Source organism: Gymnogyps californianus, chromosome 7 (genome assembly GCF_018139145.2).
Source record: "Gymnogyps californianus isolate 813 chromosome 7, ASM1813914v2, whole genome shotgun sequence".
In the NCBI taxonomy this organism is placed as follows: Eukaryota; Metazoa; Chordata; class Aves; order Accipitriformes; family Cathartidae; genus Gymnogyps; species Gymnogyps californianus.
In genome coordinates this window covers 36457704-36474542 of record NC_059477.1, presented here as the reverse complement: position 1 = coordinate 36474542, position 16839 = coordinate 36457704, and the positions used below count along the sequence as shown (strand labels likewise).

The 16839-nt window shown below is 41.4% G+C and overlaps 1 protein-coding gene across 1 annotated transcript in view; it reads left to right on the top strand.

Moving 5' to 3' along the window:
• Window positions 1-8839, top strand: part of TMEM163 (transmembrane protein 163) — a 103299-nt gene extending 94460 nt beyond the window's left edge. The window contains exons 6-8 of the mRNA XM_050900390.1: window positions 2636-2747; window positions 7183-7324; window positions 8779-8839. Coding sequence (XP_050756347.1) covers window positions 2636-2747; window positions 7183-7324; window positions 8779-8839 — 315 coding nt within the window. The remainder of the gene's footprint in view (window positions 1-2635; window positions 2748-7182; window positions 7325-8778) is intronic.
• Window positions 8840-16839: the final 8000 nt, after the last annotated feature.

Genomic DNA, 16839 nt, shown 5'->3' with positions numbered 1-16839 from the left:
TGAATTTACTCCAAAGATCTATGGTACATGCCATGACAAGAAAAAACCAAACCAGATCAAAATAATGTGCCATGCAGAGGATGAAACCTTGCACTATAACACAGGGAATAAGGCATAACATTTTCAAGATTCTGAATTAATAATTGGGCTTTTGAACATCTGTATCAATAATTTGCAAAATCTCTTGTACTGGGATTCATAGTTGTTTTCCAAATTATGTGAATTTGTAGTTGTTTGTAGGTCCATCCCCAAGATTTTCGTAGGTGTAGGAAAACTGCGTTTTGTCAGCCCGAGGCTAACACTAATGTAATTTTTGATAGCAAAAAGTAATTTATGCTGTCACCTCCACTGGGTCTACAACGTTCAGTTCTGTGCTAATGACACAGCTTGTGCTTTGCTGAGGAGGAAGATGAAGACAAGAGCTAGGGATGCCTGGGAAGGATCAGTAAGTTTTTGGAGAGTCTGTGGGGTGATGATGCAGTAAGAGATCTCATGTAGTCATTGAGCATTGGCAAGTGAGATGCAAGAGGAACAGTCTTGAACTGTCGATTACTCCATTGAACACTCACCCCACACACGTTGCCTGTGAAAAGCTGGGGCTAGCCACTGGCCTGTGCACGGCTGAGAGCGCATCAAGTTTGCACACCCTTTGCATTGCTCTTTTCACCTGCTCCTCACCCACCATTTAGTGAGTGAGGGGCCTTCATGCTCCTGAAAGCATCACAAGCAGGTTTGCTTGCCACGCTTACTGTTACCAATGATTAAAGTAAAAGCCAAACAACTCGCGCATCTATGGGAAGCTCACATTCTGTACGATAGCGTGGGACTGGCACTCTGACCGCTCACTCGGCAGGTTGGGATAGAGATGACTAGGTTGATGGAGCATATCATTCTGCTTCAGATTATTCTGAAGTCTTATACATATGCTGTATATTGAATATTAGGTAAAATATCTAATAAAATATTAGATGAGATTAGATTAACATGTCAAGACCAATCAGAATTTGTCAGGCTATCAAAATTAAGTCTTTGGGCATGGTAAATATACATTTTTGAGAAAGTGCACAAAATTTAGAAGCATGAATTTGACAAGGATCTCAAATTTCAAGTGCTTTTTGCAAAGCTTATCCAGACTTTTGGAGCTTTGTTGTCATTTCAGATCTTCTGAAAGCTCCCAACTTTCCTTGCTAGGCTGACAGCAAGCAAATATTCCCAGTCCTTCCTTAGTCCTTCCCTAGTACTCCAAAATTACCTGGGTATTTTCCAGTCGTTTTGTTAGAATAATTTTACAAATGCTTTTTATCCTACCTTTACTCAGTGCTTGAGTTCTGTGTTCTCACTGCTTCTGTTTTGCTCTCTTTCCCTCAGTGCATTTTGTCTTAATATTCAATATCATACCAGGACTAGAGAGAATGATTTATTTAGGGATGTGAGCACATTATACCATAAATTTAATTCCCAGTATCTTCCTAAGCAGCTTTCAAAACCATTTTTTGATTTCTTTGGGTTCTGAATTGCTGCTAAAATAATGAAAATGGATGGAGCTGATGATGAATCATCATGATAGTCTTTACTATCAATGGGGATTTTTGCCAGAGTGTTTTAATCAGTAACAGGGTCCCAATGGCACTGGCCCACTTAGACCTGCAGATAAAAAAAAGAATTCTTGCTATTTGCTTTATTTGTACTGATGTTGCAACAGCTTACAATTAAAACTTCTATTAAGAGTAATAAATTAATCTATTTCAAAGCTCTGTGGTTAGATGGCAGGCAAGCATGCCCATGGGCTGATGTACCTCAGCGGGGAGAAGGCACAGGGACTCCCTTTAGGCACTTTATTGCAATGCTGGTGTTTCAGCGCCCAGGAGTGTTTCCTCCCACCCCAAGCAAGCACAAAACAGTCAGCAGAAAGCGGTAGGTGCCTCCAGGTGACCTTTTAGAGAACGTGTGTTAAACAATAATAAGTTGCTCTTATTTGCCCTACATAGACACTTTCTGTTGAGGGAGCCTAGGGAGCCCGTGTTATACATTCAAATTAAGCAATACGTGGATATTTCTGTAGCTGTGAAGTGAAAGTCCACGGAAAATTTGTTTTCTAAGAAAGAGCTAAACCTGACTTTGCACATCAGTATCAAAACTCTTATGGATGTAGCTTGGACCAGACTTTACCTTAGAAGAAGGAAACCAAACAAAACCAAAGCAAGCACAGAATCAGAAATGATATTAAATGGTTATTTCCCACTTACCAGACCTTTGTTGATTTTTCGGTGTGAGATTCTACTCTCAAGCCTTTATCCTGCATGTGGGGACTTCATTACTGATTGCATTAGGCACTAGGTGACTAGGCAGTCTGCAGTCAGCCCTGCAGGTGTATAACTTCCTGATTCTGAGGAGTTTGGGTCAATTCAAAATCTGTTGCTTGGAACCGTCATTAATTACGTTTGCAAAAGCAATTACAGACAGCAGTATAAGCAAAATCAGCACCAGCTGTTGTGAAAGTCCTCACTCAGGGTATCTTTTTCTCAGGTTGTATACTTCAGTGGCACAAATAATTGCACAATAACTAGTACTATTTGTCATTTAATATATGGGGCACGACAGAAGATATACTAATGTCTGACATCTTTTCTTTCAGGATGATTTTCTGTATAGTGTCTCCGTTTTAAGTGGAATCCTTTGCACTGTCTTAGCAGTAATCAAATTTATGCTGGGAAAGGTCCTTACAAGCAGAGCGCTGATAACCGATGGTGAGTGTGAAGTTGATCCTGCTGCATTTATAGACTCTTCCAGGGAATGCTGTAGACACAGAAGATACAAGTGACCCCCACACGAGGGCAACTGTGAAAGAGCATGGAAATAAGGAGGCCACTGGGAAATGGAAAACACCCCAAACCCCAGAGCAGTCTGTGGTACCACTAGCCTCTTGCATAGATACCTCAGCTGAAATGGGTATGTCTGGTGGAAGTCAGTTAATGTGTGGATAGTAAGCAATAATAGAGAGTTAGAGGTAGAGCATGTAATGAATTAGGTGTGTATTAGTCAGACGTTAGACTACAGAGGGGGATATGACACCAATTTATATAGCTTTGGTTAAGTCACATCTATCCTCACTGCCTATGCCTGGTAAACCATTTCATCCCTACAGTTAAAACGAAGCAAGTCTGTTGCAGAAAACGCCTCCCTGCCTTGAGCAGGAGTCGCAACCATCATTCATACACACCCCCTGTAGACTTAATTTGCCACTGTAGTGCTTTTCCTGCCACTCAGTAGAGCTGGTGGAGCGTCGCACATGTAAAACAAAGCCTTTGCCTGCCTACTGCCCCGCACTCCTCTGGCCCTGCCAGAGTTTGGCACAAGGTGAATCTCATCCACTGTATCCTTAGAAGACCTTACTGCCACTAGTCTGTTGGCTCAGATGTGTAGCGCCTGACTGATGCTGGTTTTAAAGGTATGTTTAAAGGCATGTTTTAAAAGTAGGTCCAGATACGCCTCTTACTGACAAGGCTCAAGCTTGTGGATCTTCAGAAAGCCACGGGGACCTACGCTGCAAACAAGTGAGGCCACAGCGATGGCGGAGATTTCACGGCGCCCTACAAATCTCTACCAGATTTTATCTGCAAGCACAGGACAGTTTGAAACACTCTGTAAACATACACAGTAGGGTGTTAATGATTCATGGATTGTGGTACACAAGTTATTTTACTCTGCTAAAGATTTCACTTTAAGGAAATTCAATTTTCATCTTACTCTAGGGATACATACAATTGCTTTATTTTAAGCAATTTAAACATACTCAAAATTTTTTGGGAGATGTGTGATAACACGTATTATGAGTATTTATATTTTATATCATCCCACTTATATAAATACTTCATGAGTATTTATATATTTTAAATACAAAATAAGCAAAAAAGCAATCAAAACAGCAGCGCAGGGGCTACAGCTAAGCTACTGCCTCCCTACATTTGTGATTCACTCCCAACAGACCACGCTGTTCAGTGATCTTATTCTTTGCCATGGACTCTGCCACCCCAGACACTTGGAAGCTAAAAGATCTCCAACCTGCAAAAAGGATTCTGGAAAGGATCCTGGGAACTGCAGACCAGTGACTCTGACTTCCTTTGCTGTCAGAGTGTAAAAGTGGGCCACGTGGACCGTTTCAGAACTGTGTCTAGGCAGGCAAATGATTAACCCTCCCTTTTAAAAAATGTAGCCTGTTTTTGAAACAGAGCAGTTTTTTCAAAATATTAGCTGAAAAATTCCTGAATAAATCTAGCTCTGAATTGGTCTCCTGTATGACACAGAAATCTCTTCCCCCATAATTACATCCTTGTGCTAATTATATTGCTTCTGAGCTGGAGATTGCTCATTCTTTGATTAAAAAAAATTAGGGAATAAAGTATACAATTACCTCGGTCTGTTTTTTATCTCTCTTTTCTCTCCTTCAGAACTACTTTAGAAAATGTAGGAGGCTGATCTTACCATGTGTGGTTAAATATCTTCTTTCACAAGACATATTTACATATATACTCGATTTATTAGCAATCAGGAGGAGACAATGTGATTCAGCAGCTGAGACAGATTTAGCGCTCCCTTGCATATCTTTTTTTAGTGTTTTCTGTTTCCTGCTAATTTACCTCCTGCGATCGCTGGCTGTAGATCAACAAACTGTTTTGAGTAACAAGAGCATATATTTTTCTTCCTGAAAAATAGGTTTATTTTCAAAACAGCAAATTCTCTCTCATACACGTCAACGTCCATTAACGATTTTTTTAAAGAATAATTTTGTTTTAGAGCAGGGCTTGACAACAATATCTATTTAAAGCCTAAATGTATGAATCCTAATAAGGCAAAATGTTATTTGTACAATTTGTTTATAGCAAAAGCTCATGGCCTTTTGGATACTAAACCCAGCCATTTCCTGTCTTGAATTTTGTAACATCTTGGAGGACAAATGCAGAGTTGTGACAATTAGGTGATGTCAGCCAACTTTCCTGTAGGTTTTAGGTACCTGTTTCCTTCCCCGATTTAGCCACCTGTTTTTTCCTGTGCTAGCCTCGTGCACAGAACATGGTGTCTGGATTAATACCTGCAGCCATTACATGATTTCCTGCCACACCAGCAAAGAAAGGTTTGACTGAATGACAGTCAGGAAGAGAAAACAATTTCCTTTCTAAGTAGCTTTCAGATCATTTGGAACCATCAGCTAATAATGGCAAGAAAATGCATTATTCCTGCCTTTTGCATATCATGTTGATGGATTCTGACTTAAGCTGGAGCAGGGGAAGTAACACTGGTTTAAATTTATATTTAATTAATTTATGCTTAATATTCTTTATATATAGACACACACACAATATTTCATCGACATGTATTAGCAGTATAAGTTATACTGCCTGGGAATAAAAAAGGATCAGGATTCTTCTAGAGTGTTGACAGAGTAATTGTGTCTATATTAGTTTAACTCTACTGGTATAATTAATCCAATAATCAGGCATTTACATGCAACGCCTGTGATACCAATTGTAGAATGCACTGCCACAGTCCAAAAAAACCCAAACTCCCTTTTCTTTGCAGGACTGGAAGCCTGAAACCTTTGTACGCCCCGTTCTGCCACAGACTTGCTAAGTAACACGTGCTTTTCCGTGCCAGGGTTTCCTTTGCATTTCAGTACCTGCTGACAGGGATCCGGTGAATCTTAATCAAAATATTGCTGGTTTATACAAGTATTTCAGCTGTAGGGATACTTAGGAAAGGTCAATTTTTAGCTACATCTTTCAGAAAGACTTAACATGATTTAGGTAAGGACTGGCTGTGAGAGGTCTGGATCAAAGGAGACATTCAGGAATAAGTGTCATGGGGAATTGGAAAAACACTGGCCATGTACTATAAGCAGCAGCTGACTAGAGTTGACTCACGAAGCAATATAGAATATTTCAAGTTCGATTTTTCATTTAACTAGGTTAAAGAGTATACCTATCTACCAAATGAATGCATTATCACAGTGACTTTTTTTTTTTTTTTTTAGAACAACAGTGATGTCTTTTGGGTTATTGAGAAAAAAAAATCAGAAAAAGGGAATTTGAGGAAAAAAATGAACACAAGGAATGACTTGAAAAACCCCAAACCAATAACCAATCAAACAAGAGTTGAAGGAAAAATTGCATTAATTATTCCAAAAGCTCTGGGAGAATTTTGAAGGGACAATCTTGGAGACAAAGAGAAAGGATTTAAAAAAGAAAGAGGAATCTAAAAGCATGTTCATAAAAATTGTGAATAATAGATAGGAAGCTCCTGTGATATGTCTAAGGCATAAATTGAAAATATTCCTAGGATTATCCTGTATGTCTTCCCTAATGCACTCAGCAGTGTATGCAGCTCTAAGCTATAGTGCCAAATACATGTAAATAAATACTTGGAATGGGGTAAAAAGCCTCAAGAGAAGGTCTTTGAAACATTACTGTGCAAAACCATTTTCATGAGCTCCTTGGGTATACTGGACTCCAGTTTGCTCCTTTTCAGAGAAAGTGAGAGCCTTTGGGGACCAGGTTCTTGGGAAGATAACTGGGCTCCAGCGGTCATACTCAGGGCTCCAGCCAGCCAGCCACTATTTTCCAGCTCAAAGACACTCTGTTCATGACAATAAGCTACAAGAGAGATAAGTGCTTGACTGTGAAAGTCAACATGGAGCAGGTCCAGCATTTTGAAGGAATATTGCTGTTTGGAAAATTAGCATCAAGAGGTGAAAGCCGTATGAAACACACAGCAGCTAGAATTGGGATTTGGAACTAAACAGAGAATGAAAAAATCGGGACTGACCAAATCAAGACACACAGTACAGGGAGATTAATGGAAAGTTATTTGTATCAGCCAAGACAAGTGACAGAGTTCTTAAACACTGGTCAGACACTAGCTATTCCACGTGTGATTTGTTGAAATGAAGCGTGGCAAAGACCTCTGGCTAACCGCATGTGAACGAATTGCACTGCCTCCTCCTTTAATGCAGTGCGAGAGTGCATAGGTGCCACTGTGTAACCTCTCCCGAGGGTCTGTGCTCCTCTCTGGTGGCACTGGTGTAATAATGCCTTGTCTCTCTACAGATTCTCTCTTCTTAGGCAAGATGGTTAAAGCAAATTCCTTCAGATTTGGTTCTTCCTTTCATTGTTTTTTTCCCCCTTCTAGGTTTCAACTCTCTTGTAGGTGGAATAATGGGATTCTCCATCCTTCTTAGTGCAGAAGTTTTTAAACACAATTCTTCTGTCTGGTATCTGGATGGCAGTATAGGAGTTTTAATTGGACTTACAATATTTGCCTATGGAATCAAGTGAGTATCTATCTCCTGCTAGCAGGTATTTCAGTATGTGCAGCAGATGGGCTGTCTGTTTAATGTAATAAGCCATAGCTCTTAAAGGCTTATATAACTCCAGTAAAATCAGTCACGGGAATTTACTAGACTAGCTGCCAATACTGAAGCAGAGCGTGTGGAAAGGGATAAAAGATCGTGTGTCTCACATCAGCTGGAAAGAAGCCAGGACTTAAAAAGAAATTGGAATAATTTTAGAAGACTTTTGTATACCTGAATTTGGAAATACAAGGTTTGAAATATTTGAAAAATAACCACAAATCTGGGATAAAATCAGTCCCTGTTGCTTTTATGGCACGTTTCTAAGCACTGTTTTTTTCCAAAGAAAGTCTAGGTTAAAGGTAAGGTGCCCAAGTTTAAAGAATGATCTTGCTTGTGATTTCCATCCTAGCCCTACCCTATAGCAACTTCTGAACTGAAGGTTAGCCAGTCATGTTTCAAATGTTGTTTCTATTGAATTTTAAGATGCTTTCTTGATTCACGACACCAGAAATACAATAAAATCAAATAAAGCTCTGCCATGCGCTTCATTGCTGCCACAATTTCCCTTGGCTGCATGGAACCTAACTAAGGGGTTTGCTTTTTATCCCCCTTTCTGCCATAAGAGAAAGGGGGAGACGTAGCACCTTGGTTAATTGGAATCGTGCCTGTTGAGAAGCAGACCTTGGCCAGGCTGCAGTAAGCTGTCATCTGGAAGCTGTGTGGGTTTTTTTAAACTTGGAAAATTAAATTAACATTTTAATGGGGAATACCATTCTTGGAAAAATCACTATAATCACTATTTCCATTGTAAAACTAGCTGTTCTGGAAAACTGTAGAGGCAAATCCGTACAAAAGTATTTCTTTAAACATACTAAACAGCATCGGAAGCATTTTGTACAGCCACTGACGCTCATGCTACATACATGCCATCAGTCTGCTCGACAGCGCGCTCAGCCATTGCGTCACCAAGACACAACGAAGGCTAACGAAGGCTAAAACTGAATTCTGTTTTGGCAACTACCTGATTTTCCAGTTTGTGAAACTACTGCAATTCTCCTCTACTGTTAGATACCGTCTTACAGCAGCCTGGTGTGAAACAGGTTGCTACAACAGTCCCTTTCCCCCTGATCCCTCCCTGGCTTCGCCAGCCAGAAGTGACGGCTGCTGTGCATTTCAGTTTCTCAGCGCAGCCCTGCATCCAAGCTTCCTAAAGGAGAGCCCCTCTCCACACAGTTTGTTTTACGCTCCCTTTTGGGCAGAATTAATGGTGGGGCGGAATTAATTCTGATCAGGAGAAAGCAAGATAAGGCTGTTACTACATGTAAGTTCTTTTTTATTTATAAAATAAATCAATATTTATAAGTAAATAGAACACCCCAGTGCCAGGGCTTTCCTGTGTCTCTGCATCAACACTCCTGTGCTTTCCTCCGCAGGTTGCTTATCGATATGATACCCCGTGTAAGGCAAACGCGCCATTATGAAATGTTTGAGTGAAGATCACACCCTCTCCTCTGTAAGGACTGTAAAACTACAGCATCGTACGTTTTGGCAAGTGGTGCCAATGGTATTTTACTAAATATGCAGTTTGTTTCCCGTGGTCTGTTTTTGTTGAAGTTTGTTTTAATGGGAAATCTCTCTGTAAAACTGGCATATGTGCACACTGCTTGCAATTCAGCGAAACAGCAGCATTTTTTTTTTTCAAGTATGCTATTGATTCCTGTGACAATAGAAAACGTGCAGTTCGCCGTTTTAACCCAGCTGCCATGTTGTATATTCCAGAGTGAAAGTGTTCTTAATGGTGTGATAAGCCTGTGGGTAAAGAAGTGCTGGTTTCAGATCTTGTTTTTTTTTCCCTCTGGCCTGTATTTTCCCAAACACATGCTGTAACTGAAGTACAATCCGGGCTAACCTCTTCGGCTAACAGAGTAGCCTACGTAGAGTCTGGACACCAAGAGCTGTGTTGCTTAAAACACTTAAGTAGCTACTTCCTCCCCCCCATTCAAATAGACGCATAGAAAGAGCAGGTACAAACTTTTCTGCGATCAGAGAGATACTTCATTTTAATCCTAAATTAACTGAAACTATACCTCTTCAACTTAAAGTCTGTTTTTTCTTAACGAGACACTGTTCATAGCTTTGCATGGACCAAACAAGCACACACAGTATTACTGTACAGACCAAAGCCAGAAGTCGTGCAAGGAAGAGGAGCTGCTTGAGGAATGGGATTCTCATCTTCTATTATACTAGACACAGATGTACCAGCGTGTGTGACTTTGTGGTTGCTCTGTAGTCTGACGATGGCAGAGCAGTGGCTCAATCTGGTGGTGAGATACAGATCTATTTATTAGATTTAGATTGTCCTGTAAAATGTTGCTCACCTTCCATCACACATCTTATGTATTACTTAATAGCAGGTTAAATTATCAAAGAATCTTGATGTATTCTCAATAAAACTGGTATCTATTTTATACAGTATCTGTAAGTAACATTTGAAAACTATTTCCAGAATGTATCATAGAACAAAGTCTTCCTGTATAGCAGCCTATTAAACTGGATTCTCTGGCTATATCCATTTTCTCTTTATTTTATATATTCCAGGTTGGTTTTCACAACGCAGAACCAGTATTGTTGCTTCTGTTTATCACAGGTGGATAAAAAATAGACAGGCCACTGTAGAGTGTGAAATAGGACCACGGTAAGTAGCCAGCTAGCTAGAAATGCCCATTTCTAGCTACATGACAATAGACTACCTAAACTAGAGTAGATGTACAATTAGACTGTTCAGTGATTGATGTACAGTGGGGACACTGATTTTTTTTCCTGGTGCTTTGTGATGTTAAAACTCTATTTCCCATCCTATGTCACTTAGCAAGTTCTCAGCCAGATCCTTAAGGATCTTTAGTAAAAGCCAACTCCAAATGATGTGTGTAGGAAGAGACCACCCAAAGGTTTCACTGACCTGACAGTGCCCATATGAGGTGCACAGTATTGGAAAGAAGACACTCAGTTCTGCTTGAAACAGAAAATTCTTTACGGCAAAATGAATTTTGTTCTGCTGCTATGGTTTGTTTACACATATTTTGGATCAATTAAGTTTATATAAATATTTGTATGCAAACTTTATAATATTGCTGCTATCAGTGCTAATGCAGCTTGTGCCTTGCTGGCACAGGATGATGTTAGAGTTCATCATGTCACTCAGCAGGAAGATGAAAGTAAGTACAGTGCTTGACAAGACAAAGGAGCTACTTCATAAATGCATTCAGCAAGGACTCCAGAAAGACTGTAAAGTATAGGAGTCGTCACTGTACCCATCACAGGTGGATTTTTAAATATCAAATACCACCCCAAGACCCCTTCTTCCTACACAAGTTCCTAATTTGTTACGCTTTTGCTTAGTCCTGATATTTTCCCATTATGCTGCTTCTCTAACTCATAGTTCCACGAAGTGAGCTGTGGAACAGATATTTCCCCACTGATTAACTAGCTTTTCTCAAGCACCTTCAGCCTCAGAATCATGGAACCAGAGCCTGAACATAGCTATATTAGACATTTCATGGTTGGGTTAGTTTTATTACTACTGTTTACCCTCTTCCGCCTCTCCAGGGGCTTTATTACTTCTCCAGTCCCATTGCTAGTTGTGAGAATGACACTTGAGAACTACTAAAAGCGCTGCCCGCAGGGCCATGCGCTCCAGCAGCCTGTTTGTAGCAGAGGCCAGCGCCAACTGCTTCTGAAGGAAAGTGAGGAGGTGTAATTGGTTGTGGCAAGATACTTAACTCCTGATATAAGCTTTGCCACACAGAAGTCCTAGACCACTGAAGGTATGTAGGACATTCAAACCAACACCCAGGTCAAACGTTAAATAATTCTGTTGAAATGCTGAGTGTAAGTAGGAGCACAGGACTATGCAGATGTGCTCATGCATGAAGCAAAGCTAAACAGTGAGTAAATGAAGTTTCACACTTCTTTCTGGAACTCTGGAATGCTTAGAGGATGTTTGTAAGTACAGATTCCAGCTGCGTGGCCTTTGAAAAGGAGATGTGGTTAAACAAGTTCATCCTACTTTTTCTTATCAGATTAATTTAAACCAATTGCAGAAACTTTTCAGTTACCACAGGTGCTTCAAAGCATTTCTGATATTAGCAGTTAAATACAAGAAAATAACTGAAATACTTGTGATGATACTTAAAAGGAAAAAGACCAGGAAATAATGATACTCAGAAATGAAAGCAAATACATGCTGATAAAGCCAGCTAGCATCAGGGAGACTTTGTAGGGTACATGACAATAGAACAGAAAATAACTGCTCATCCAATTTACTGAGACACTCTGCTCTAGCCAGCCACTCTCAAAGGTAACAGCTTCTATATTAGTTTTCTTTATTAAATGTCTGCGCCAGTTGGTTTTTCTAACTATGAGATAACAAGCGTGCTTCCAGCTAAGTGAAGGTGGACTTTTCAAAAGCTGAAATAGCTCAAAAGCGCTCAGACTGATCACCTGAAACTTGGCACTGGCTAACACAATACTTTGCTTGGTGATCACAGGCCACAGCAGCTTGTCAGCACTGCCAAATCCTCTTTGTTGTGCACAGGACACAAGGAAGGAGCTTCAGTGTTCATACAAGGAACAGCACTGGCCAGTACAGAGACTGCAAACTGACACTTAGTAAAGTCTGGCCAAACTCAGAATTGCAAATTAATCCCTGAAAGTGACTACGAATCTGAGCAGATGCTTTGAATTTGGCCATATTGTTCAGCAGAGAAGGAAGCTATCAAGAACTCTCACAGTAAGGATTACACCAGCTGCAGTCTTGAATCCCAAGCCATGCCCCCCATGCACCAGGTAGGCATGAGGCATATTTTAATAATGGAAAACGATAATGTTCCACTTATAGCTAAAAGCCAGATTTTTTGAACCCAGATTGTCATGAAGAAATTGCCAGACATTGCTTGCTGATTTAGTCCCATTTCACTTCTAGCAATAGTAGGTAAGCCATAAATAAGCGTCATCCAACCATGGTGGAAAAATGGAGCCTCAAAAGAAGCTCCTTGCTGAAAATGATGTTCTAGAAATGGACCTGACGTAAAGAGCCCAGACAAGAAGCTTGTCAGACGTGGGCAAATTCAGGTCTAGGTATACCTGCATCTGGGCACGTACCAGGGAGTTGCTCACCACTAATGCTACCATTTGCATTTCTGCAATGCCAGCTGCCTAGGAAAAAGTGTAGACATTTCTGGCATCCTTTTTTGTGGGCCAGCTCATGGAGATGCTAGGTCACTAGACAAGTATTAAGCCTTAATAATACACAAAGCAGGAATGTTTGTTCCCAGCCTGACAATGCATTTTTCCTGACCAGTCAAATTTATACTCGAGAAATGTCTTTACTACCCATTTTCTTTTGAAGTCTCTGAGGAAGGAGTATTAAAGAGGCGGCCACGATAGCAGAAAGCTGCCTCCGCAGCAACAGAGATTAGGAAACGCTGAAGCTACTTGACCAGAGATTATCCCTGGGGTGCATGGGCTTGTGTAGATGCTTCATCCAGAGTTTGGATGTAGGAAAGTGTTTTGCTGTGCTTGCAGCACCTGTAATTTCTCACCACTACTCCTAAGAGTCTGGTGCTCGTCTGTGTTAGGGGCGCTGCCACCAAGTGGTGCTGTGACTAAGCACATCACGGAGCCTGTGGCTGTGTTTATCGAGTACCAGTAACTAAGCAGGAGTAGCACACAAAAACACATTCCTGCGGCCTGGCATGCGGGTCCAGGTTACGCAATTGGAGAGCATAATTAAATCAAATAGCAGACAACCCAGGGCTATCTCCCTCTCCTGTTCCTCCCACGTTTGGGAGCTGATGTTTTCCTGTCAGCCACAAGATCGGTATTTGAGGCAGCGCTGAACGGTTCTTGAATGTTACCGGTTTGGTGCTGCTCACTGCGGTCAGCACAGCTGCTCCTCTGGCAGCCTCCAGCCCGCTGCCTGGGAGCGTGCGAGAGCAGAGCAGAACCCCAGCGTGCGGGTCCAGCAGGGACTGACAGAGGCACCGGGAAAAGCACTCGGATGCAGGGAGACTGAAAGGACGTTTTATCCAAAGCCGGCGCAGAAGGGCTACTCTTTTCTACGCTAGTTTGGCAAGTAACTAGGAAAGATCCTATTTTGTCAGCTAACACTGTTGCCACCAGCCTTGGTATTCTGAACTCACTTCTTCATGACACAGGCCTTCAGGGATTGTCACCCTTGACCTCACCGCAGAGCAAGGAGTGAAGGCGACACTTATTCTAAAACAGCCAAGTGACACGAAATGCCAACCTCCTTTTACTGGGGCAGACCCATCAAGCAGAACCCAAGCCTGCAGCGTGGCCTTGGGCAAACCACATCGATTCCTCCCTCCCATGGAGGCGGGGAGGAAGTCGAAGCTAAGAGGGGTCTCTAGGGATTCAGCAGCTTTCACTTCAAAGATCCGCTGTACTGATTACTTACGTTGCAAGCACCAGTTGTTACTTGCTGGAACACCAAAGGCTCATACCTTGGTACATTTTCTTTAGAGGTGGTATTCCTGTTTCAGTATTTTTGTCCAGCGCTTTTCGCTTTGAAGTTTCCCTCCTCACAAACACGCTCACAAATGTGCACAAGCCAGCACTCCTCCGAGGTCCTGCAGCAAGTCTCCCAGGAGGAAAGACCTCCGAGCCCGGTCCACAAGACAAAGCAGGACATACAGCGAGACTTAACATCTGGAGCCTGTTCAGTGCAAACAATATTCAATTTTTTGGCAACAAAGATTTACTACCAGGATTTTAGTTAAATACAGTCTCCGTTATCAGTAAAATAATAAAAGTGTGCAAGTCCTGACAAGCATAAACATAAATACGGGGCATCGTAAGGCAGTAAACTGGGATGCTCCATCTCTTGCACACTGAAGAGGAAGTGTCAGTGCGAGGTGAGGCTTTTGAGAGCGGCACAAAGTCCCAGCAAAATGTTTCCATCTGTGGACTCTACCAGATGGAGTTTGACTGATCCCAGTCTAAGTGTGTGAGAGTTGAAGTATTTAGTATTTAAGCTCCGCAATGATCTCTCCAATACAGCTGCACGGCGTGTGTATTTTTTATTCCGAGTTCCAATTTTCATACATTTTTTTTCCATTATGTGACTGCAACACAGTCCACATCTGCTTCTAGCTGCCCACCATTTTACAGATGTCTCCTTATAATGTCAAAGCTGAACAGTAATTAGGGGAATGAAACAGGAAGGAAAACGTTTCCAAAAATAACCAGAACAAGGGACTGAAGGAGCGGTGTCCTCCACTAATTCATTTTGACGTTAGGAAACATTTGGGAATTGTGGCATGTTGAATAGCAACACAGAATCAACAAAATTTTCACCCATTCTAATCTGAGGTGAAGTATGCCAAGGAAATACCCATAAAAAGGGGCAACTGGTGAAGGATATTCACGTACTTCACCTCAGTGAAACAGTAATAAAAGGCTCTGGCAGAAGCACCGCCAGCAATGCGCAGCAGCAAACCATCATGCGTAGCCACGATGCACTGAACTCCCCAATTCTGGCTGGTGGACAGACTGTGCAACCGGATACCCGAACCCAAGTCACAAACCCTCTCCCAACCTGCAGGCATTTCACCTTCCCACTTCAGTTTGACAATTTTATTGATGCTATTGCTTACCAGCATTGTGTGTCATTAATTGGGACAGGGAAAAAAAAAAGGATCCCAAGCTGATAGTTACTGACTTCTGTACTATTCTGATTTTGCATTACTCAGGTATGTGTGGCCACATGTAAAAAAATAAAAGCATACAAAAAACTTGGGAAAAGGTATTGTAACAACGTGAGCAGTTGCTTCTCGCCAGTGTAGTTTTAAAAAGTACATAGCAGCTATGTTACGAATGGACATTTTTAGAACAGATAAAGAAGAGCTGGTGTTTATTTTGTTTTGTTGGTTGGTTGGTTGGGTTTTTTTACTATTCATTTTACTACTACATACTGCTCCCGCATTAATTGTTCTATTACTCTTGGACACCTTCAGCAAAACCTCTCAACATGCCTAGCAGAAGCTGACAACAGAGGACCCTTCCCTCAGTCTCGGCTGGGCTAACAAAAAATGAGGTGGGCAGAAAGAGCCTTTTAGCAGAATGGGTGCAACTGAAATAAACTGACACTTCCATAGAAGAAGTTTCACTCTGTGGAAATTTATATTGTACGTCTTTTCTGATATATGCGTTTACAATTTCCAAGGTGATTTAATGTGGCACCTATCAAGTGCACTGAATGCACACTCCACTCCCCGTAAGACACAAGTTACCACCTCTCAGGTGATTCTGGCAGAGAGACGTTCCGGGGCACGGCTCAGGCGGTGGCTCCTGCAGCACCAGCTGCTGTCAGCTGCTGAAACCTCAACCCGGCGTGGGAGCCATGCTGCCGGAAGCAACGCAGGCGCGTAGTCCAAAGTTTCACGCTGGATCTCTTGTTCCATATGCACGTATTTCATAAGCCATCCAAGCCCTTTGCATTTAAACTTGGATCTTGAAAGATAACACTCTCTAAAGCTGCTGTTTTACCACAATGTAGCTTTTGTTTTTGAACAACATAGCGTATTGCACCAGTAAGTCTTGTATATCTGTGTGCCACTGGGCAATTCCACAGTCTTCCTTGTATGCTGGAAATTTCTAGGAAACCAAGAATTCCTAACTAGCGCTGTGGCAAAACTGCCCTCTTGAAATGAGGCTTGATTTTATCCATTATCCAACTTGGGTTTAAACCAAAACAAAGTAAAAAGCTAATTACTTGTCTGTTGTTCTTATGGCCAAAATGTGGGTAGATGGGACTGTTCATGCTATGACTTACCTCTGAAGAGGTGGGCCAGCAACAGAAATGCCCAGCTGCAGAATTGCAAGGATAAGTCACACAAATGCAATTTTGGCTAAACGGCAGCTCACAGACTTCCCATTTAAGCACAAAGCAATCATAAATCCAAATCACACAAGAAAAAGGTTTATTGAAAAATAAAGTTCTCCCTAGTTTTTTTCTACAACAGTGAAAACAAAGCATTTTTCTATGCCATTAAAGTACAGACATTTACTTTTCTAAAAAAAAAACAAAACAAAACCAAACCTAAAAAAAATCCCATCCTGTTGAACCCCAGTAACTTGACAGCATCTGAACCGCTGTGTTCTGTTCTTTCTGAATCAAACTGCTTGAACATAATATAGTGGAACACAACCATTTAAATAAGACAAAGGATCAACCTTTTAGGAGAGAATTCAAACCAAACACATGTAGTACCAGCCTGACCCTGACGTTCTCATGTACATATAAAAACTCTCATTGACTCCAAATTATTATCTGCAAAAAGCAGCAATCTTCCATTTTTTCAGATTGCAGTAGTTTTTTTTCAATTTACCGTGCTACAGGGATTCTTCAGACTTTGACCCCCTTCACTCACAGAGAGAGAGACTCCCCCAGGGAATGATTCAGACCAGAAACC